The 24,403-nt window shown below is 41.7% G+C and overlaps 1 protein-coding gene across 11 annotated transcripts; it reads right to left on the bottom strand.

Annotated features, from left to right (window-relative positions):
• Positions 1 to 133: 133 nt before the first annotated feature.
• On the bottom strand, positions 134 to 22,820 carry vit (vitrin). Of its 11 annotated transcripts, XM_068327946.1 has the most exons (23): positions 22,577 to 22,820; positions 17,686 to 17,777; positions 17,421 to 17,483; positions 16,821 to 16,977; positions 16,601 to 16,734; positions 16,443 to 16,520; positions 14,470 to 14,691; positions 13,785 to 13,829; positions 13,525 to 13,563; positions 13,387 to 13,437; positions 12,489 to 12,551; positions 11,852 to 11,914; positions 9,894 to 9,968; positions 9,272 to 9,337; positions 8,853 to 8,915; positions 7,770 to 7,832; positions 7,466 to 7,513; positions 6,919 to 6,984; positions 5,127 to 5,274; positions 4,929 to 5,032; positions 2,818 to 3,044; positions 2,225 to 2,738; positions 134 to 1,405 (listed from the first exon to the last, which is right to left on the bottom strand). In XM_068327946.1, exons 2-23 carry the CDS (start codon positions 17,717 to 17,719, stop codon positions 1,227 to 1,229), a joined length of 2,502 nt encoding a protein of 833 aa, XP_068184047.1. In that variant the 5' UTR covers positions 17,720 to 17,777; positions 22,577 to 22,820; the 3' UTR covers positions 134 to 1,226. The 11 variants fall into 11 exon arrangements, with proteins under 11 accessions (XP_068184047.1, XP_068184048.1, XP_068184049.1 ...); XM_068327947.1 differs by lacking the exon at positions 13,387 to 13,437 and having other exon boundaries at positions 22,577 to 22,819; XM_068327948.1 differs by lacking the exon at positions 11,852 to 11,914 and having other exon boundaries at positions 22,577 to 22,819.
• Positions 22,821 to 24,403: the final 1,583 nt, after the last annotated feature.

The following is a 24,403-nucleotide window of genomic DNA, read 5'->3' on the forward strand; positions in this document are numbered from 1 at the left end:
GACCGTGAATTTCATGAAGTCCTGGATTTAACGTTTACTCAGGATTTCAATCTGGATTTATCAGATTAAATTAAACTGTTCTTGATTTACACAGATCAGAGAATCAATATTGGATTCAAGAAAAATACACCACTTTAAAATCACTTCATTTTTCTTATTTTATTAAAAATTGAAAATGTACATATATATGAGATCAATTATCTGCAAAAGTAATTTAATATGCATATGTACAAACAGGACAAAAAGGAAGAAAATCATAAATATTCTTGCAGCAGTGCCTGTATCGTTAAAAGCTCTGGCTACTGGAAAACGGGAGCAATGAGTTTAATTTCAGAGACGTGAAATTTCCAATCTGCCATCACTATACAAACTCTTCACGTCCAAATCCATTCCTTTGTTTCATGTTGCTGATTTGTTTTTTCACATTCATTGTTCATTTAAACAACTTAACAGGACCGTAGTCACTGAGAGGAACTTTGCCAATGTCCCAATTATCATGTCTCTCCTTCAGAGAAGATCAAGATGCACCACTTCTAAGAAAGAACATCCTCTTCAGAGAATGTTTTTTCAAGCACCGTATTATTTTAAGCCATAGGAAGACGTGCTAGGCTTTCTATCTACATTTCTCAGCATACATCAGATCCCAGGAAGGTAGCTTCGTTTGACATCACATCCAAATAATGCAGCTCTTACACAAGTAATGTACTTGTACTTGAGGGATCTGCCAAAACGTTTGGGTTCTTGAAAAATTCTCATTACTACTTTAATTTAAACTGCAGTGTGGTTAACAAGTCAGTTAGAGAAGCTTGCATAATGCATGACTATGTCATAAGAGGGTTACGACCATCTATTCTAGAGGGATATTTCACAACCTGGCAACCCAAATGTTTCTAAATACCGGCATAATTGACATGAATAAACCCCATAGTTACATCTTACAAGCCGTTCCTTATGGTTACGTATGAGTGCAATTATTAAATGATTACAGTTCCCCAACACAACTAGCACCACAGTATACGTTAGCTGTCAGGGTCAATGTGTGCTAACCCTTAACATCAGCATCATCTGCATATTATTGGGAACAAATGTTGATTCTCCTCCCAATCCTTCCTATGCTAACACGGAGCGCTTCCAGCTGGGCAACACAGCGAGTAAATTTACAACCAGTCTGCTGCTAAGACCGCCGTCCCTCTATGCCTCCCCTCCGCCCCCTCTCCACCTCTCCTTCAGTTCCTGGGCTGGGAGTTAAACTCCTGACAGATGTTGTGGATGATTTTTGGCACAAATTTGTAGAGGTTGTCGAACTCATCCACAAAGAACGAGTGCTCCTTGTCTGGGTCGGTGGCGATGTACTCCAGCTCGTCCTGGGCTGCCCATGCGATGCCGATGGAGTAGGCGATCACACCTGGGTCACAGGAGGGGAGAGCAGATTACACACACCACCAGGCAACGGTCACGTCAATCACACTGCTTGACACCTCAGTGCCAACTGACACACACCAGAAGAAACAACAGTATGGCTGCAGTAGCACCTTGACAAACCAGTGACTTGACATAGGAGTTATTTTAGTTCACAATCCATCAATCCAGTCATTCGGGGCGGCAGTGATTCAGTGGTAGACCCGGCGGTAGAGCGGGCGGTAGAACGGGTCGTCCAAGTGGGAGGTGTCAGCTCACCTCCGAAGCACTACCGAGGCGCCCTTGAGCGAGGCGCCCTTGAGCGAGGCGCCGTCACCCTTTACAAGTTGCTCATTTGGGGCACTCCACAAAGGGGTTGCCTGCCACTCTACCTCCCCCTGCATGCCTACCCCCTTGTGTGTGTGTGTGTGCGTGATGGCGGATGGATGAAACATCAGTTGAGACGGAATCTTGTTCTCGTTCATAGAGTAAAGACATGAACACACAAACTTATATACATCTTATATATTATTATTTATACACAGGTAAAGTCTGCAAGTTTATTGGTTGATGAAAAATGTTTTGTTTTTTTTAAATTTAGGGGCTTTGGGGCTTTTTTGCAAGGCTGGAACAGATTAAAATGATTTTAGTTATTTTAAATGGGAAAAATTTGTTTGACTGATGAGCTCAGTCACGGAACAAATTAAACTCGTATCTCAAGGTACTACTGTATCTGCATTTTTGATTCTGCAAGAACCTGATCCTTGCTTTACCTCAATATATATTTCCAAATACTTTTTACCCTCTGTCTCAGTTGACCTCTTACCTTGGCGATGAACGGCAAGTGCAGGTGCTCTGACGTCATCATAAGACCGCCCATCAGTGATGACAATCATGATCTTACGTTTGTTGGGTTTTGATTTGCTGAAAAGCTGGTCTGCGGCGTAGGTGATGGCCGCCCCGGTGCTGGTCCCACCGCTCCAGTAATTGATGCGTTTGATGGCGTTCAACAACTCAGCCTTGTTGTTGTACTGGCCAAAGGCAAACTCCAGTCTCTGCTCATAGGTGTACTGCACCGCCCCGACCCGAGTGTCCGTGTCCGAGATCTCGAATTCCCTCGTGACGTTGGCCACAAACTGCAGCACCGTTCGGAAGTTGCTGGTTCCCACGCTGCTGGAGCCATCGATGACAAAAGCGATGTCGTTGGCATTGAGGCAGGTCTTGCTGCACACCAGGCGGTCTGTGTCACACACTCTCTTCACCAGAGGCTGCACGGCCTTCCTCAGAGAAAACCAGCTGGTCACCGGCAGGGAGAAGAAGCCGTTTGTCCGACACACAGCCTGTGAAGCAGACAACACACTTTGTTTCACACTGGTTGCTATAACAACCCCCCGACATATCTCTGTGACCCTGCATCACCTTATCAACAAAGTTGGCTTCCACCAGGTTTTGCTTCTCGTTGTCATCAGGGCCCTCAATGGTGACAAAGAAAATGTTGATGCCGGACTCCCGAGCAAGACGAGATGCCTCCTCCACCTTGTCTGTGGGCCAGCCGTCCACCAGCACCACGGCCACATTGGAGGCTCCTCCTCGGTTCCCGTTGGCGTCACTGAAGTACTGCTTGTTGATGTAGCTGAGGGCCTTTCCTGTCGGGGCACCAGGGGGCAGCAGAGAGACACTTAGAAAGAGGCTACTTCCACTCTGAATCCAGGTCTGTGGTGGAAATGCAGGTATGTGGTCAGATGTTTAGGGAGTAAAGTGTTGTTCACATAAAGAGCTACTCAACATGTAAATGAAACACACACAGACTAGAAAATATAGAATGAAAGGACACTTGGATAATTTTTTTTTTTTTGTACAACAACGACTCAAAACATTTTGTGTTGGTAAAAATGATCCTTATCTTTTTTTGACATTTAGTGTTAGGAACATCTAAATCTAAGTTGTAGATAATGACTTCATTAACTTTAATAAATATCTGTTCCCATCCATCTATTTTCCTGCACGGCTTTATCCCCCATCACAGGTCACAGGGACTCTGGAGCATCTCCCAGCTGGCTTAGGGTGAAACTCCGGGCACGACACCAGTGCACCATGGAGCCACACAGAGACAGACAACCACGCACGCACACACTTACAAACTACGGGCAATTTGGAATAGCCAATTAACCTGAAGTGCATATTTTTGGAGATGGGAGGAAGCCTGAGAACCCTGAGAGAACCCATGCAGACTCGGGGAGAACATGCAAACTTCACACAGAACGGCACTTGAACCCATAACAGCCTTGCTGTGCGGCGACAGCGCTACCCACTGCGCCAAAGTGCCGCCACCGGGATACTGTGATGTATTTTAATACATGGGCCCAGGAACATTTTGGAAACTGTTGTTAGCAAACACAGTACATCCCTTCATCTCCTAATCAAAGACTAAACACAATGTAAACAAGTCATATAGCAACACGTGGACTGTTGGCAGGCGTCTCTGGACCTGATCTCTACTGGGATGTAATTACACAGAGAAGGAAGAGAGTCCTTCAGTCTGATGATTCCACATTTCAGAAGGTCTCTGGAAATCATGGATGTTACCTCCAGGCTAAAGAGAAGAACCATCCAGATTGTTCCCAGCACAGAGTTGAAAGCCAGCATGTGATGGTATGCGGGGATGTTGGTGACAGTGGCGCGGGTAGCCTGCACATCTGTGAAGCATCACTGATGCTGAACGGTACACACAGGCTTAGGAACCACATTTGCTGCCATCCGAATGCTCCTTTCAGGACATCCTGAATATTCCAACAGGATCATGAAGCCTGTGTTGTGTCTGAAGCGAGTCCAGACACTGGACTGACCTCCGTCCAAACAGGCGTCAGATTGCGGAGCAACTGAAGGTTTGCTATTTTATGAGATCTTTACGCACACTCCTTTTTGGAAGACATGTTGTAACTGAACAACATGTACAAAAACAACCATCTATAAAAACTAAAGTGTGCCATATAAAAACTTTACATTGGATCCTGTCAATTCCCGCATGTCTGCGTACAAACTGAATAGCTTTAACCATCTACCAGCACAAACCAATTTGACGTCTTATCATTCAGCAGGTCACAGTGTTATTAGTGGTTGCATGAGAGCTAGAGAGGAGAGACTCTATTGAAGCTCTTACAACCACACGCGCTGTCGAATGATTAGAGAGCATATCTGCACAAACAACACTGTTTGTGTATAAATAGAGTTATAAGACCCATGTGGCTGTGGATGCATGCTGACACACCATCCAAACAGAAAAACATGCCTTTACCACACAGGCTGGTAAAACTGAATACTTTTTGGTGAGCAAAGAAGAAAAATACGACTTAGAGAAAACAGGGGTGTAATTTAGTAACAGTGTCTTGCAGCAAATTTAGATTTAATTCCATCCTTGCATGTGAAAATGTGCTCCTGTAGTAAATCGTGTCGAAATTGTACCCCTATCACTTTCACACTTGAGTTTGTAGGCATTTACTGCAGCTAGCAGCTGACAGTGATTCACTCACCCACGTTGGAGAGACCCCCCTTCTGCACGATCTTATCGATGGCGGGCTTCACCTCCCTGGAGCTGGAGTAGGACTTCAGGCTGATCTCTGTCACAGGGTCATCTCTGCAGACAAAATACACAACCATGTGTTGTTGTTTTTTTCCACAAAGGAATGGTGTACTGTATAGCAAAAATAAAACAAAAGCAATGAGGTTACCCGTATTGTATGATCCCCATCATTGGTCCAGCCAGACCCACGTTGATGGCCAGAGCCACTTCAGACAGGAAGTCCTTCTGGATCTTAAAGCGTCTTTTCCCAATGCTCCAGCTCCCGTCCATCAGGAACACAAGGTCCACTTTACAGTCTACAAAAACAGGACATGTCACAAGGTGACGAAACAACAATGTGCTTGATTTAATTAAAAAAGCTTTATTCTGTGGCATCTGAAATTGTTCTACTCTGTCGTCTTGCAACAGCAGCAAAAACGTTGAGTCAGTGGTTAACACTTCCCTGAAGACTCAAAGACAAACTTCTTGTTTGTGCTGAAAAGCGTGTACGCACACAGGCAATGGGTTACACATTCCTGCAGAACTTCATGCACCTTCATGTTCAGATGGTTGTTTTTGAAATGTAGCAATGAGTTAACAACAGCAGCAGAGAAGAGGACTGTATGCCAGCAATGCATTTTATAAAAGCACTAATAAGATAAATACAAAAACCATTTTTGTGGGACAGAATAAACTCCAATCATCAAGGGTAAGGTGGGATTTGGAAGGTGTCAAGAAATCCAGAGAAAACACTGATAAACTTAAGTTAGGATGTTAATGCTGTGATATTAAAATAGTCTGACAGCAAGCAGATGGAGCAGTGTGATGAAAAGTCATTTGACTATACAGCACTGCCAGGATGATCCATACAGCTATCTTCTATTGATCAGTTAATTTTCAAAGGAAGCGAAGTTAAATCCATCAGACGTGAAGTTTTGGTTATTTTGTGCATCCATGATTAGAGGCTGGTGCTTCCATTCTAATTCAACCATGATTGTATTTACAATCATTCAAAATGATTGTAAATCACAAATTTTAGTATAGTGATAATAAAGAAAGAATTTGAAACGAGGAAAATAAATGCCAACTTTGGTGATGTTTAATAAACATCTGTTTGATAAACAGGAAAGGAAAGATATGTTCACGTGACTTGCTTTAAAATCAATTTTTTTTAAATAGATTTCAAATGTAGATTTTAGAAATTACCAAAACACATAAATTTGAAAAAAAATTTTTTACGGATGACTAACAAATACGTAGTCCAAAATCTAGATTTTTTATTATAAGATTATTTTGTTACCATTGTGGTTTAGTCTTTCAAAAAACGTATTTTTCCTAACTAGCTACTGCAGAACAACACCAGAACAACCCTACTGGTTGTTCTGCATCGGTTACTCAGTCAACAGTGAGGTCAGTGAATATTTTTCCTAACAATAATTCCCCTAAAAAAATTGTCCAGAAGCTCAATTGTCCTGACTAGCTGCTGGAGTATAATCAATATGAGATGATAAACGCCTGGTACACCTTTAGGGTGCAGTTAATGAATATTTCCCTACAATAAAAAAATCCCCATAAATTAAAGACAAGCCTATATTAGATCAAACACTGATGCAGTATTTCTATCAGTCATCCATTGGTGTGTAGAATGATGTTGGTGGCACTGCAGTACAGTCAAATGGCAGGAACGTTACAATTTTTAATCTTTGTTTCAGGATTTGCACTTTGTTAATAGTCCCTACACACTTATCTGATAATCAGATGCGCATCATGACCATTGCTGATTGTTATTTGAGGATGACGTGTTTGAATAAAAATGATATGCAGCTTGTTGTCCACCTGACTCTGCGGTTTGTACTTAAATTCTCATTAAAGAGTTTAATTGAGTGACACTGAAATGATGGTGGTACAATAATCAAATGAAACCTCTGCACAGTGATTTGAAGGGTTGTGAAAGTACATACTTGGATCTCCCTGGGACACAGGTTCAGACGCTCTGGGTACGGGTTCCTGCTCTCTCACATTGAAGCCTGAAAATGTAAAAAGTCTTTAAGGCGACCTTCAGTTACTCTATTCAAATCTATCATCTGCGTTACGACAATTTTTATATATTTCACTTAAATAATAATCGACATGTGAATTTTCAGAATCAACATTTAATCTCGAACATTTAATATCATGTAGATCATGTAGATTGAAATATATTGACCAACAATTTATATTCTCTGACTAAAAAGCTTAGTTTTCACAGAATCAACATGAGGTTGAGTGAAATATCCACTGAATGAGGTGCATTCCCAGCTGTCTACTGTCAAGAGATGCCAAACCTTAGTTGTGCCAAATACCATTTGATTTTATCCTCAAGCGACTGTGTCGTTTGACTTGGAGTGAATCCCTACAATTACAGGCGGAGGATGAAGCCAGATGCTTTTCTTTGGACGGCCTTACAGTAAACTGAGGACTTCTGCCAAAGTGACTTTTTCAGGGGGCAGAATGGGGATGTGATCTCACCTGATTCATACAGGTTTGCTTCTGGCCTCCAGGCGTCCACTGGCTCCACTGCACAGATGAATCATCAGATTTAGCATCAGCACATTTCCTCTTCAAAACAGGAACAAACTAATACCAACCATCATTACTACTGTAAAAAGGGAGGTTTTCTAGTTCCTCCTATGCTTATTGAAAACAAGTTTAATGACTGAATTACAGAACAACAGACAGAACAAAGTCTATATGAAGATGGCAATGTTGTGTTCTGGCCCAGGTACCATCTTGAAACATATATGTGCTTGTATCCATGGTAACCAAAGCTCACCTCGAGTGTGGGTGTTATCCAGTGGTGCTTTACGGTTGCCATCTGAGTCAGTGTTGCGAGGCACTAAAAGTAAAGACATGAGGGACACACATGAATGGAAATCCACTGTGACATCACAGCCTGTTCCCACCAGAGCCATGTGTCACCGGGTGGGAGTTGCTATTTTTGTGCAACCGCTCCACAAGCCACGTTGGTAAACATCAAGTAACAAAAATTGTCTGTCGTGCCTTTAGGCATAAGCTAAGCTAAGCTACAGATTCCTCGTATTTAGCTTCGCTTAGCACAAAGACGAGGAATCACTGCAAAACAGCTGGTCTGACTCCAGCATATCTAAAGGCCCATTTATGCAGCTTTTAAACACTTTTTTTAAATTTCTGTCAACGCTGCTGTCTTCTGCAACTCCACTGATCAGTGCAGTCATTCCTCGTTGGGTTCTAAGTGCCCAACAAAGTGAATGATCTCCACTCTGTCCTGTGTGTGATGAGGGTTGACAGAGATGGATGATAAAGTCTGTTGAAGCTTGTTCATAAACCTCTTGCATTCACTGCCTCTGTAAGCATCACGCAACGTGAACTCATGAATCTTTGTTAGATTTGTACCAAAAACAATTCATGAAGTCAATAATTAACAAGATATTTTAACCATTGCACTGAGACAGACTTTATTTAACCAGTTTCCAGTTTTTGTGCTGAGCTAAGCTAAGTGACTATTAGCCTACGTAAGACTGTCCTCTTATTTGATCTATTATTATTATTATTATTATTATTGGTCAGAGTAGTAGTAGTAGTAGTAGTAGTAGTAGTAGTAGTAGTAGTAGTAGTAGTAGTAGTGTGTGACATTTTTGTACAGTACATGGTCGCTTTAACATAAAGGTTAAAATAAGAAACAACACAACTTTCAAAAAATGAAATGGTGGCATGAGATCAAGTTCAGGACTGTGAAGTATGTGGGGTGTTGCAACTAAGAGAAAACAGTCAAACAGTTTTTACATCTGCAGAATTACAGCCTGTACTTATGTCACCAAAAAAAAGCTAAACCCCAAGACCTGTTAGTTCCCAATAAAAAAAATAGAGAAACACTTACGGTACGGTCCAAAGTTATAAAACCAGCGCTCATATTCTGAGATATCAGGCTTGTGATCCCAAGCTAGAGGAGGATGTTGTAAAACCCATTAGTATTCCCACAACTTCAAAAGGAAAAGCACACACTTCCATAGTTGCGATTGGTCACATATTCTTTTCGACCAATCCCAGACCAGTGCAGGATCATCACATCTCTCACACATGTCAACCTGCCGTGTGCTCTACATACAGGAGTCTTCACATGGCAGGCAGATGATACGTATGTCCTGAGAGGAACACTGCATGGAGTTCCAGGCGGTGTCAGTCAAACACATACTTCGTTAGCACACAGCTAACCGTCTCACTCACACTAACATGCTGTGTTTGCACATGCACTTTATATTCGGGTTTTACTGGCTGCCCTGAGTTAGTGCAACTTACCTGCAACCTCAGGTGTGTCTGTCTCACTCCATGTGTATCCTGAGTCTGGAGCTGCGTAACTAACATCTGAACGTACAGCAGAGAGGTTGGAGGCATCAGCAACTACAACTCACACTTTGGTGCTTCATGATGCCTGACGCCAAAGGCATTCCATCAGCCTCTGCTGCTCTTTGTATTCAATAATGACTTCACATTAGCAAGCTAACATGGTGAACATGGTTAACCACAGATATTAGCAATGTTATTGTAAATTATGAACATATTAATAAATCCATGTTGTAAATATGTCATCTGACTGGTTAGCATTTAGCTCAAAGATGTACTGTATATTAGTCTTATAGTGTCGCTAGCAGGACTTAGCTTTTTATGTCATATTTAGGGCTGTGTTTGAAAGTCTCAAATGTTTTTTGCCTCGCAAATATTTTTTAGGACTATGAATAATATTTCTAAATTAAACTTTTAATGTCCTTTTATGTTTGCGTCTTGATAAGTTTGGTTTCAGTGCAGCATTAAAAGCAAGACATTGCAACACCTACCTTACTGGAAAACATTTTATGAAAATGAAAGAACTACTTAATGTTTGTGAATTGCTGATAACAAATGGTCTATTTGGTTTTGGTACCTGTTGGTCGTCGCGCTCCAGGGTACCAATCGGGATGAGGAAACGAAGGTGGGGGCCAATCCCTCCTGGGAAAACCTGTGTGGGGGGAAATTCAGAAAGCTGTGGTCAGGACAAACGTCAAGGAGGAGCCTGCTTGTGACCTCCACTTAACCTTGACACATTATCAGTGTGGTGTGCACAACATGTTCAGCCTCGAGTCACACAAACACACAGGAATCCCTCAGACAGTGACTGAGTGACTAGAGGTCGACCCGGTTACAGGTTTTTGTCTTTTCACCTGCTGTCTTGAGATGCAGAGGGGTCCCCACTGTCTGTGAAAACATCTTTCTATTATTCTCTTTTTAACTTTCTTCTATTAGTATCAAAATATCACACCAAAAACACTTCTCACTTTTGGGTCAAGGTTAAAACTGGAAGCTAAAGCAGCTGAGAAGAACAGCGGTGCATCGCATATGTCTTCACCAATCGAGCCACGACTACACACTTCAGCCGTGTCTTCCCTGCTGTGGATGTCTAGCTTACACAAACATGAAGGCCAGCCTCTGAGGTTCCCATCCAGTGGTACCTCGTGAGCAGGGATTTTGTTGAGCAGGACTGACCGCGACAGTCCAGCCAGAAGGCCAGTGAAGCATGGGAGTATTATTCTAAAGTTGATGTCAAACCAGGGACAGTGTAGATAGTAGGACATACAGATTAAACTAATCTGCAGCTGCTCAAAGGCCTGTGCTGTCCAGCAGACAGTAGTGTTGTTCTTTCTGATGAAATAGGTGCTTTAAAAGGATTGGACTCAACTCGGCTGATCATGGCCACTTCAGTGATCACTGCGGCCAGAAGGTCAGAGCAGGATCAGGGATACCGAGTCTCACCTTGGTTTGTAGTTCAGGACTGATGGTGATTGAAACAATCTGCATCCAACATGAATAAATTGAACTAACAAACAGAATACTGGCATCATTACAAGATGTTTATTCACGAGGCTTTGTGGTTGTCAAGCAGGCGTATCTCATTACACATAAGAAACCTAAATGGACTGCATTTCCAAGATGTTCAGCAATAAATTTAAACATCTGTTTGGCTTCAAACTTCAGACTGTTTCCTTCCCACTGGAGTGTCCTTGAGAAACAGACTCCCGCTGTCTAAAGAGCCATCGAGGTGAAGCTGATCCTGAACTCCAGGATAAAGAATTTCCCTCAGGGTAACAGTCACGTATCACATCATTATCCTCAAGCTGCTCTTCTGCTTTCTGACATGATCAGATATTTGATACTCCTCAATCTTTGTAAAAGCGGGTCAGGCAGATAAAAATGCACATGTCTGAAACCACATTGCTTTTTAGAAACCATATCATACAATCAGCCATCATTAAAATGGATTTAGTCTTGTCTAACTTTAGAGATCCATGGTTTTGTATTCCGCAGAGGCAAAAAAAAAAAGTGCATTCTTGGTTTCTGAAGGTCTGGGGCTTTCTATTCCTGACAGGCTGGAGACTGGACCCAGATCCTGCAGCGCTGTGGACCGGGTCAGACTCTCTCTGGGAGCAGCACTGGACCGCTTGCTGCTGCGCCTGCTTTCATCTCCGTCTCCCACTCTGAAAGCATTTACAACAGGCCAGACCAGATGGGATCTGTCATACGATTTTATTTTAGCGCAGACAAAGTGTGTTCCTCGTTATGGTTTTATTTAACAGAGGAAGTTCACTGCCGTCTCAATGGTGAAGATACAGCACAAAGTTCAATTAGACCAATGAGATCACGCCACGACTCGTCTTTGAGGCGCACTGACGCTCTCTGACCTAGTCCTGTTGTGACCTTTGTTTCTGATGGATGTGAACCACAATATTAGTGCAGCTTCAGGAAATGTTTTCAGCAAGTTTTGTTGCTGTGGCCTCCCTCCTGTCTACTTCTGTGAATGTGTCTGACATTGTTTGAGGACTCCCGCTTTGGTCTAGAGATACTTACCAGGACTGGCCTGACTCATAGTTGGAATCTGCTTGGGTGGGGCTGGCTGAACTTTGTTAAAAGCTGTTTGTAGCATTGAGAAGCAGGCAGAAAGAATAAAAGAGGAAATGGAGGGAGAAAAGGTGCAAAAGAGAGCTTCAGGTTGGGGGTTCCATCCACAAATGCAGCTCAGCTGTTTTAACTTGACTGAAACATGATATCAAAAAGAGAACAACCACTGGCCATATTTATGGGACCTGTCTTGTCTCTTGTAATCTTAGGGAATGAAAACATGATTGTGAGGACAAACCTGATGACAGAGAGAAGTAGTTATCATGAAAGGAATGTTAGTTGAGTTGTTTGATGGGAGTGGATTAGTGGCGACCCTGAGGTGAAGATCACAGGGGCTTATGGGTGTGGATACGAGGGTCAGACTTACAGGGGTCTACAGCTCCTGGGTTCTTGTTCCAACAAAGACTCCTGGCCCCTGTGCTGCCCCTGGCCCAAATTCCCAGCCTGTGTGTGTGTGTGTGTGTGTGTGTGTGTGTGTGTGTGTGTGTGTGTGTGTGTGTGTGTGTGTGTGTGTGTGTGTGTGTGTGTGTGTGTGTGTGTGTGTGTGTGTGTGTGTGTGTGTGTGTGTGTTCATCATGAGGCTGACCTGGGCCAACTGGTGAGGACGGTTGTCTCCTGATGGTCGACCCTGTGTCTTGTCTCCGCAGACCTGGGACCAAGATAAGGACAAATCATCTTATGAAACAAGAAATAAAAATCATCAGAATATCAAACAGCCACATAAAATAAAATTATACGATATATAGTATGACAATATTCAAACCAATGTAATGTACGTAATCTGGAGGAACAATTTAAAATAGAATTTGTTGCAGCTTATGAGAATTTGAGCTCTATCAAAAAGATGGTACAATGCAAATTTGTTATGCCCTGAATGGCAACACCATAACCTGCCCTACTGTTGGTTTGGTTTGGAGATGACTTTCTGAAGTTATTCAATTGACAGGTTACTTGAGAAATAACCACGCCAAGCCAATCAGTCAGAGAAGAGGTTACAGAGCTGCCATAGTAGGTTTGGTTGGCAGAGGATTGCATTGTCCATGTACCCTCTAATTGCATTTCCTGTCTGCCATACTTTGTTACAGTGTGTTAACATTGGCTGCTAAACATCTGTATTTAGCACTGTGATTGTGAGCATGTTAGCATGTCATTCAAGACACAGCTGTACCCATTAACTGCATTTTTTCAGAGCTGCTAGTCTAATCAAAAGAAAATATAATTAATGCTACCTAACTCAAAGTCTACACAGCAGAGGTTGCTCATGTCTAATTCATTAATTCTGTAATACAGTATTTGACTTGAAACAGAACAAAGATGTACTGAGGCAGAACCCTTGGAGGCGTTAGAAGCGTTTTAAAGCAGCTGTTCACATATGGTGCTTAGATGACATGCTGAGTGAATGCATCAGATCAAGAGAAACTGGTGAGACCAAACACTGAAAGAATGAAATGAAGACATATCAGGAAGGTTACAGTTTGGTTTACCTGTGCCGGCACGTTGTGGGAATCTATTTGGATAAGAAGTTCCTCTGAATACTTTGAAGAAATGCCAAGTTTTAGTTAAACTTGAATTCTTATATGGGGTGTAAGTTTAGTTCACAGTCTGTGAAAATATCCACATACCTTGGCTGAAACTCTTTCCTTGAGCATTCTGTGACTGTCCTATATGATGTTGAGACAGTGTGGGCATATTTGACAAACAAAATATTGTAAGTAAGATGCAAAATGTAGCAAATTTTAAATCCTGATGCACATTTTGTGAAGCCAACACTCCTACTAAAAGCATGTTCCTGCACATCCAAATGTAATGCAACACCAGGGCACACGCCACCAAAAAAAAATAAAAAATCCCACTGTTGACCCCCTTTCTTTGCTTGACTTACTTGGACCTGCAGATGCCACAGAAGCAAGGTATGGGTGACTGCTGCCTAGACAGAAGAAAGGGCAATAGGGTTCCAATGTGGACAGAGGAGAGATAACATTACAGAAAATGAAGTAGAAAGAAATCAGGAGGTTGTCTGGCACCGTTCCCATCTCATGTACACACATGCCTTAACATACTGCAGCATTGTCTACTCACTGTAGCTGTGTATCCAAAGCAAGGCCAATGTCCCACCGGCATTACCCTCTGATAATGTCTTACTTAATAAAGCATTGATCGCTCTGGTGATCAAGTGCACAGTTCAGACAGTCAGCGACTGAACTTCATCACCGACAACATGCAATTTGTTATAATTGCATCTGTGGGTTGTTATTACCAGAAGCAATCATTCATCTTCATCACTCAATCCCCTCACAAATGGAAGCTTGTTCTGCCATCCGTTATTTGTGTTAGAAACCTCAAATGTTAGTGATGTCGGCAGCCGACAGGCTGACTGCAGTGAATCATCTGCAGGGATTGGAATTATTGGATCTTTACCAGCATCATGCATGCGAGTGATTCACAATCCTCCACATAAGATAAGATCTGTGGATCCACTGATTTAGAGAAAATATTTTTTTTCTGTACCGGTATGTATGTTTTCAAAAACGCATAGAGGTAATTTTGTTACAGATTGTTTGAATCACCTGCATCTCTAACTTTATGGACAGCAGCTCGAGCCTTAGCAGTAGTGGGTGGTGGTGGAGGTGCAGTGGTAGTGGAGGCTGTGGTGGGAGGTGCCGTGGTGGTGGTGGTGGTGGTGGTGGTGGTGGTGGTGGTGGGTTCAGGTGTCGTAGTCGTTGTGGGTTCAGGTGATGTTGTCAGAGGCAACGCTGTGGTGACTGGAGGGCTTTTGCTCTCCTTTTGACCTACAAGGAACACGGATCAGCGTGATGTACAGGGAGGAAGAGCGTCGACAGTCTAGTAACACATTCCTGACATTCTCCATCAGAAAGCAGAGCTCAGATATGAATCATGTCTGAACAGAAAGAAGCTGAATTATTCAGTCCCCATCAGGTCTATTGGGAAGATACGACATACTACCGTCATACCAGACAAATACAGTTTAAATAACTCAGTACAACAGATTTTAGGAATATTTGTTTCCCAAACATGACACAAAGGATATATCAATCGACTCCTGTAGTCTCCAAATTATTCAACCCAGTGCCTACACTTTGTAGAGACTGGAGAGCTGCCATGATCTTCTGCAAACGTGACCAACATCCAGACCAACTGGTGGCAGTGTTAAATCCATTCAGAGGCTTCCTATGGGATTTAAGTCGTGCAACTGTGAAGGGCACTCTAGAACCATCTAGGACTGTGCTGAAGAGACCAGGTCTCTTCAGCACAGCTCTACTCCTGGAATGTCCAATGATACCCGAGCTTCAGCTTCAGCCTCCACACATAGGGTGAAACATTTTCTTCAAGGATTCCCGATTCTCGATGGAATTTATCTTCCTCTCCACAACAAAGCAAAGCAGCTCCAGAGCATCAAGGCGCTTCCTTTCCACCATTCTTCCTCCTCGTGACAGATCACTGAACCGTGAGGCAGCACCTCAAGAGTCTCGTGTCTTACCTGGATAGTTTCGAGCTAATGGGTTCCAATTTTTCTTTCTGCATTTGGGTCATGGGTTCAGATATGGAGCACTGATGTAAATTTAGGCTTAACAGAAAGACTTTGAGACTCGTTTGCTTCAATAAATATGAAGGTTGTGTTGGGTCACATGATCCAGGCACTAAAGCAAAGAGTGAGCGTGGACTATATGTGTCACGTGCGGCCACTATGAGAGATGCACTGCAGAGATTGGACATCTCTTAATACAGACTTCCTTCAGTGAAAGCTAAACATGGTTTCCCTGTTTCCAGGGTGGTTCCTCAGACTGATAACTTGTTCAATGAATATGATTAATTTCAATAGCCATTAGTCATTCTTTTGTTTACACCAAATCAACGCTATGTGAGCCCAAACAATTGGTGCCTATTAGTGATATCAATTTCAATAATACTATCATTGTTATGATCAGTCCAATTATTATTTTTGAAAAATCATCATAATTTTGTGAAAAAGGATTGTTTCCTATGATTGATAACTTTTGGACTAGTATTTTGACATCATTTTTGCCAGGGTATCTCTATTATTCAAACTATTTAGAAGTTAGTATAGATTTGATACTGCATTTGTCAGTATAAGAAGTATTTTATTTTGAATGTAGAAGATATGACTTGAACTCTGGTGGTGTTTAGCTATTTAAACGGTTTTTTTTTAATGTATTTATTGTAGATGATAAAAAATATATTTTTTGCAACCAACCCAACAAACAATGGGAAATGCGTTTGAAAATGTTCTTCCACGTTTGTGAAATAATCCTAATAATATACTAACTTATTGTGAGTGTAATTCTGTGGATGTGTTGGTAGTGTATAAAATTAAAACCCTTCTGCTTTTAATTAATTCCCTCTGATTGAACCAACGTAACCTTCTGAATGAATCAACAACTCTTTGCTTAGTGGATCTCAGTCAAACTATCCTATAATGTGATGCTGGCTTTGTGTCACCCACTCAGTGACAAACTGAATGTCACTGTGAAACACTGAGCACACACAACCGTCCTCTCACTTGCTTTCACGTAGGTTGGTCTTGAGGGGACGTAGTCCAGCGTGGATGGATAGATCACTCCTTTCTTGGGCTTCCCCACTGGAACACAGAGCAGACAGATGTTGGGGGGAGGGGGGAGCCCACAGAGCTGTGTTTAGTGGTGTTTACTTCATCATTACCTGAGACAACAAATGACTCTCTCCATTTAGGTAAAGACAGAGAGCGCACGCCGTTGGAGTTACTGCCTTTGTAGACATTTTGCCCGGCCATCTTCCTCACTATCACCTTCCCTCCTGTGTTGGTGATGACACCACTGCGAACAGAAGCAACATGCAGATGTAGCTGCTGGCAGATGAGTTGGAAGGCTGCACAGACTTTGTTTTATGTTCATCAGCTCACTTGTGGATTGCTGCGTTGCAGATGCTGGAGATGGAGGCGAACACACCCGTCCCATAGACCTGCTGCTTTGTTTCCTTACAATGCGCCGGACATTTGACGATGAACTCTGGGAGGTTGATCTTTCCTGCTCTCACGTCACACTCTATGGCCGGAACGACTGTGGAAAGACGAAGAGGAGGAGGAGGAGGAAGATGGATAATGACGTGTCATGTTATTGGCTTAATCTCCTGATCTCCAGTATTTGTTTCTGTTACTATTATGTGGCAGTAAATTGAAAATCTTTATGCTTTGGAAAACAATCCAAGAACAATTTTTGACATAATTCTTGGTGTGAGGAAAGCATGAATGCTTTTTCAGAATCCATTTGTTGGAATATAAAATTTGCCCACATCTCTGTACTGTACTGGGATCAATTTAAAAAGTGCATTTTTATATAATTGCATATAAAAGATGATGATGGGATCATAATTGATAAAAATAATCGATCAATTGTAGCTCATCAGGAGGTAGTCAGTGAATAGTGGCCGCTCTGATTCAGTGAGTGAACCAGAGGAGACTATGACACGGAAGACAGAAAGCAGGACTTGTGATGACGTCCACCTTGCTTTGGCTTCTTGTTTTTTGATCCGTTAGGTTTGGCACAGCAGACGGATGACAGGAGTACTGAGGGTGAGGAGGAGGAACGTTAACACAACAGCAACAAGAGCAACCAAAATTACATTACACTTATTATACATGAAGGACACAGTAGATGACATCATCTGATAGTGTGATTCCGAGACAAGAGACAGCACCCACACTATTTTGGGAATATCCAAATGCAGACTCTCGTGATTTATTGAACACCTGCAGAGTATTTACTCACCGAGGCAGATGGCAGTGAGTGATGCTTTGTTCATGATGGGTGGTGTGCCGGTTCAGTAGGTCAACCAGATGTCCTTGAGTTACCTCCCAACCCTAGAGGGAGAGAAAGCAGCAGAATCTCACAACCATTTTCTGCTGCCTTCTTACCTGACGAGAGCAACTTTGAACATTTATGAGAGTCAAGTGTTTTAGTTTCAGCTGGTAACAAGAGAATAAACTTGAAAAAGGCAGATGAATTTGTCCTGCAGCTACACACAGACCCCATTCAGTCTGCAAAGCCAATGATGCCAAAATATGTTTTGAAAACACTTCTCATATATCATGTTGTTTCTTCTCTGGGGTAATATTTTGGCTTCGATCAGTTTCACTTGTTCCAGATTATTGGGTTAAAAAGCCTGAATGCACCAGGAGCTCCACGGCAAACATCTGGACTGTATGACACAATTGTTTGTCAGTGTCAGATACAATTAAAGAGCACAAGCATCTGTAATTTGGTGTGTATGGACTTGGAACCTGTGATCAATCAAAACCGCATCAAACTGGATTTACAGGAGTCACAGGAAATGTCTGTGTCTCAGGGCAGAAAGATGAAGCTCATATTGACTAGAACAGATGACAGTTGTGAAGACCTCATTTCAGATACTGTAGCACCTTGAGAAACCCGTTTTATTCATTCTGTGACAAAGCTCGTAAGTCAAACATTTCCCCATTTAAAATAACTTTAGTCATTTTAATCCTGTGCAGCCCTGTAAAAAAGCCCCAAACCCTCTGAATCATTTTTTAAAAACATATTTTTATCAGCCAATAGACATGCAAACCTTTTCTGTGCATATTTGATTATATATCAGATACAGAAACAATCGTAAAGTATGAAAAGAAACACACGAGCTGTCTTCACTCCATGAGGGAGAATAAGATGCAGTCTCTACACATGTTAAAGAACTAGATCAGGTCTCAGCTGATGTATCCAACCGGCAACTAGCGGTGGTGTCCCTAAGTACGGCTCGCTTTCGCTTGTACGTCAAACACAAATACGCACAGAGCGATGACTCCTATCACAATAAAAACTTGTATGTTGAGCAGCTCATATCTCGAGGTACGACTGTATTATAGCTGTTTTTGTAATTATGGAACTGCTGATAAGTAATGAGGCAAAGTTTCAGCCAGTGAAAGTCTTAAAAAGGCCAATGGCTGAATTCAATATGAAGGATACCCAAACGCTGTGGGATCTGTTGGACTCCAGGACGATATGTCTAGGTAGAGAAAGGCTGATCTTTGACACAGTTACTATGGGGTTTAATTTGTATCAGCCCCAATGAGTTGTTGTTTGGTCATACTCAGCTACTGTCATGTGGAAAGACCTTCTTGAAGAAAAGACCACTCAGCCCAACAGCACTGGATAACTGGAAGTTTGTGGAATCTTTTATTGTGGCTTTATCCTGCTGGTGTAGGTTTATATAGTGTACCCATCTTTCAATCATCAAATAAAATCCCACATTAAATGCAGAAGGTAGCAGAAAAAGGAAAACACAATTTCTTCATATTCAATTCTGTTGCCTGGCATAAATAGGTCCACTGCCACAGAGACCCACATTTTCTTGGTAAGAGTTGGTAAAAGTTAAATGTTTTTACACCAAAGTTAATGACCCGTTAGCGTAGCTTAGCTCAAATCCTGAAAACACCATTCACATAACAACACAAGAGTAAAACAGGAAGTTGTGGTTTTGAGGGAGGTGTTGTTGGACTACTGCTCAGCACAATTTGGTGCACAACCTCAAGGTGACAACAGACAGTACAGGCAGCTACAGAAACAACTTGGGACACCCCATAAAACTGTAACATGTTCATTTGTACACTTTTATCCTTTCAACAGAATCAGCTTAGCTGGTTCCAGTCTATATGCTTTGCTATGATATGTTAAGAGCTGCTAGCAGTGGGATAAAAACAGTTTCTATAATACTGAACAATTAATTTAAATCAAGATATCACCTAAAGCTCTGTGACCTGTCCTGTGGCGCTGCCTAACGTGTTTCTATACTAAGTTTACTGCATACGAACTGTTTTCATGTGGTGTGATTTGTCATCTGATGACGGTAGAATTAACACCTAGTATAACAGCAGCTGGCACAGACTCTCCTAATGCAGCTGTATGTTTATCTGACATTCATGAGCAGTGACATGATTCAGCAGGCAGATCACCGCCATAAAGTTGGGACTAGAAGTTGTCTTTACCAAGTGAGGCTGAGAACAAGCTGGGACAGATGCACCGCTGCAGTACGGGAGTGTATCACGTCACTGGGAAATACATGCAGTACACAGTAGAATATGTTTTAATGTTATTATTATTATTCCGTATTGTCTTTTTCCTCAATGTATGTTTACCCTGTTTCTGTCTGTTGTGCTACTGTAATGTTGACATTTCCCACTTTGGGATAGATAGATAGATAGATAGATAGATAGATAGATAGATAGATAGATAGATAGATAGATAGATAGATAGATAGATAGATAGATAGATAGATAGATAGATAGATAGATAGATAGATAGATAGATAGATAGATAGATAGATAGTTAGATAGATAGATAGATAGATAGATAGATAGATAGATAGATAGATAGATAGATAGATAGATAGATAGATAGATAGATAGATAGATAGATAGATAGATAGATAGATAGAGAGAGAGAGAGAGAGAGACAGACAGACAGACAGACAGACAGACAGACAGACAGACAGACAGACAGACAGACAGACAGACAGACAGACAGACAGATAGATAGATAGATAATGTCTGTCTGTCTGTCTGTCTGCCTGTCGATCAACTAAACAATACAAATCAATGAAACAGCTGATGGGAAAGCAAAGCTGTGATCATTTCTAATGTGTGAATATTCCAACTGATTGCTTTCATCTGTGACTCTCTTTCTCTTGACTCTTTCCACTAAGGAGTAAAATCACTGTTAGAAAAAATAAAATGTCAAAAATGACAACCATGTGAGACATCTTAATGTGCGCTGTCGCTGTGAGCCTCTAAATGCCACCTTTAAGCACTGAAGCAGGGTAAATGATATCCTTTGACAAACACTGTGAGGAGGTTCCTGTATAATATAATGGATACTGAGTGGACACACACTCTCACACACACTCTCACACACACTCTCACAAACATTCACCTAAAGGATTAAAAGTAAACAAATGGAGAATGAGGTCTGGGATATCTTATCGCATTCTTCAGAGAGGGCAGTGGTATGTGAGGGCTTTCAGACTCACCGCTCACCAGCATAAATCCATACATGCTGTGTGAGGGAAACATATCTTAATACATGACACAGCTTCAAGTGGTCTCTGCGGTGCCATCATGATTTATCTTCCAACACCTCCCATGTCTTATTCATGCTATTAACTAACAATTAACTCTGAGAAGAAATTATCAGCCAAATGATTTACAGTCACTGCGAAAAAAGAAAAAAAGATGAATGGTTTTTGTGCAGAGGCCTCCTGAACCCAGCAGCTCAGACAGGTCACATAGTTTGAGGAATTACAGAACAATTCATTCCAGGATATCTTTCTCACTACGATGTGGGTTGCACGCACAAAGCAAACCCAGGTGGTATTATAAAAGGCAATGGTAGTTTTTTGTTGTTGTTTTTTCACAAAGCCTACTGGACTGCCTGTCAGCTCCTGCAGGTTGAGAATTCAGTGACTATGATGCACACAGGATTTTATGGCTGTTTGCACTTCTTTTTCAGCATAACGGCAGCAAATAATGGATTGAAAGCATGAGCAGATGACATACACTTGACACACACTTGAGGGAAGTTGGTGATGCAAAATAACAGAAACATTTTCACCCCTAAAACCATCAATAATGATGGACTGTAGAGAATTAGTATTTATTTCTTCCATGAGCAGCACCCACATTCCTTGTCTGGGGTGTCCAGTGTGTATGCAGAGGGGACTCAGAAAGTGCTACAGCCAACCTTGAACTCAGCATTCCTGAGTGATGGCACGCCTGGTTTGAGTCAGTATCACACACACACCCAGTGCCAGGGAGTTCTATCTCTGCAATTACATGTGTCAGAAATGTAAGGTACAGTTGTTGGATGTGCCAAGTGTTGTAGCTGCAAGCCAACCAGGGAGCCCTCAGACAGATTAGACATACGAAAGAACCAACAAGTCTCTACAAGGTCAAATCTGTATCCTTTTAGGTTCTGCTTCTGAGCGTCTTTATCAAGCAGAACTAGGTGATTTACTTTAATTCTTTGCAAAGCATCAGTGCAAGCCCCAGCCTGCAGTGTGCTTCTGGACACACAGTACAGAGACCATATGGGCTTAATCAGGAAACATATACAGAAATGCCGCAAAGCATACATCTGGAAACGTCAAACACAATTCATATGAAATGAAAAACAAAGCTGGGGAATCCACTTCTCAGGATTGCTGGGCGAAAAATTGTTTTATTTTAAAATAAAGAATCAATTGAAAAAAACAACAAATCCTGGACTATATTTCCAGAATGAATCTTCAGAATGAATAATCATAGCATGGATACAGGCTGTTGCAAACCCTACTTGAAGAAAGGAGGAGTGGGTGTTTTAGAAGGAGAGAAATTGTGGAGCAAGTAAAACAAACCATAAATCTAAGCAGTTTGTGTGAGGTGTATGTCAGACCTCACAACAGCTGAAATGAGCTATAGTTAAAAACTGGCTAATAACTAACCAAAAGCGCAACAAAGTCAAGTCCTAAAACTGGCTGGAGAATCAGTGACGCGTAATAACGCATCGGTTAAAAAAGACGGTAATTCACATCTCGCGGTAGCAAACACGAAAACCCGAGTTAATAAAAGAAGCTGAAGCTGAAATATCCACACAGCACTCCAGGTGAACCTACCTGAGGGGTTAAAATGGTCCTCCTGGTGTTAGAAAGTAATCCCGAATCGTCACTCTCTCATTGAGAAGCAGCCTTGGATCATCCGGCGCGCGTCGAGCTCCACCTGGACTTTCACTCCTGCATGATCGGAGCGCTCATTAAAAGTGGAGAACGGGATGGGGCCACTCTCTCCCCCGTCGGCCGTCCCACTTTTAGGCACCCATCACTGCTCCCAGTTAAGAAAATCAGTCCCCAACACCGTCAAGGTAAAGATACAGAGATCCACCAGCATATTGTAGAACGGATTGAGAGGCGTTGTTCCCATTTTCAGTCATTCGAATGGACAATTGGCTTCACATTTGAGGAATTATTTGCAAAAACTGCAAAATGAGTAGCTGAAAACAGATTTACAAAAACAGGGTAGTGTTTACAGCTTATGTTTTAAAATTGCAGAAATTTTTAATTTCCTCTAAATTTCAGCAAAGTCCAGTATTTGAACGTGAAGTGTGTTTCTCGTATTTCATGATAAGTGTTACTGAAATACTTCCACACTATTCCAGCCTAACCAAGCATCTGAAGCATTTCATAACACAAGCCAGCAGTCACCCATACACCATTCCTCCTTCACCCATTCATCCATTCAACTATCACCCAGGAGCAAAGGTGTGAACCTTGGACCACCTCACCCACAACCACTCCCACTCACACCAGTGGGAGCAGTGGGACCAAACCATTGAAACAACTGGACAAATGCTCTACTTCCTGACTCACACCAGTTCAGTTTTTCTCTTCACATTTTCCTTTCACCTTCCCATGATCCTCTGCAGTTCATTGTGAAGAATATTCATGTAAATAACAATCCCGTCAAGTTCTATTGTTTCATTTCTCCCAGGTTGAATTGCATCTGCTGTATTTCACCAAAAGACATTATTAAAACACTAGAATGTTGTTCAAACCTCACGGCAAAAGGTCATAGTACCAATGGAGTTAAACTGAACCCAAACTCTCATCCCATTCCCTAACAAATAAAACAACCAATCACCTTGTTTGAACATTCACCAGAGTAATCACATCTCCTCGACAAAAACACAAAAACCAACCAACACCTGCTTGAGACGTCACATCCATGATCAGTGTGTGTCTTGTGTGTCTGCAGGACATGTGTTCACTCACAGACTCTTGTTGGGTAACTTCCTCCTAGAGTCCAACAGGGACCTGATGGTTTACGTGATGATGATCTGGTGCTAGATGGATGGTGATGGAAGCTGTGATCGGCCTTTTTGCTGGAGAGCATTGCTGTAAGAGCCCATGGTGTGTGTGCTTAGAGCCGTTTCAGAGAAGTAGAAACTACGGAGCTTTTTCTGTTCTGGGACAAAGTCATGGTTCACATAGAGAATTGCCCATTGAGGTTGTTTAAAAAGAATCAGTCTCTATTTTGGGGTTGCTCACTTCGCCTTCAGCAGTGCATTTAGTCTGAAAGTTTGTCAACACTGTAAAACTTTTCACTGCGAACTTAAGAGAAATTAACACCAGCTTCACACTCAAAGTGTTTGTTTTTTTCTATTACTGTAATTTAGAATACCAATGTCTTACTAGAAGTAAAGTGTGAAGGGTAAAAAGAATTTCTCCAACACGGACAATTAAAGTACTGGTTATTACTATTATTATTTATTTATTTATTTATTTTTATTTATTTATTTATTTATTTATTTATTTTTTTTTAAAGGCATTCCCTGTGAATTTTCAACACAATACTTGTTCCAGTTTTGTCAGTAAATGTCTGTACATAGTACATAAATATATTTTGTTTCCAGCATTTTTCTACAAAAGTCAGATTTGTTGCAACTC

The sequence above is a fragment of the Antennarius striatus genome, chromosome 11, assembly GCF_040054535.1.
Source record: "Antennarius striatus isolate MH-2024 chromosome 11, ASM4005453v1, whole genome shotgun sequence".
Taxonomy (NCBI): domain Eukaryota; kingdom Metazoa; phylum Chordata; class Actinopteri; order Lophiiformes; family Antennariidae; genus Antennarius; species Antennarius striatus.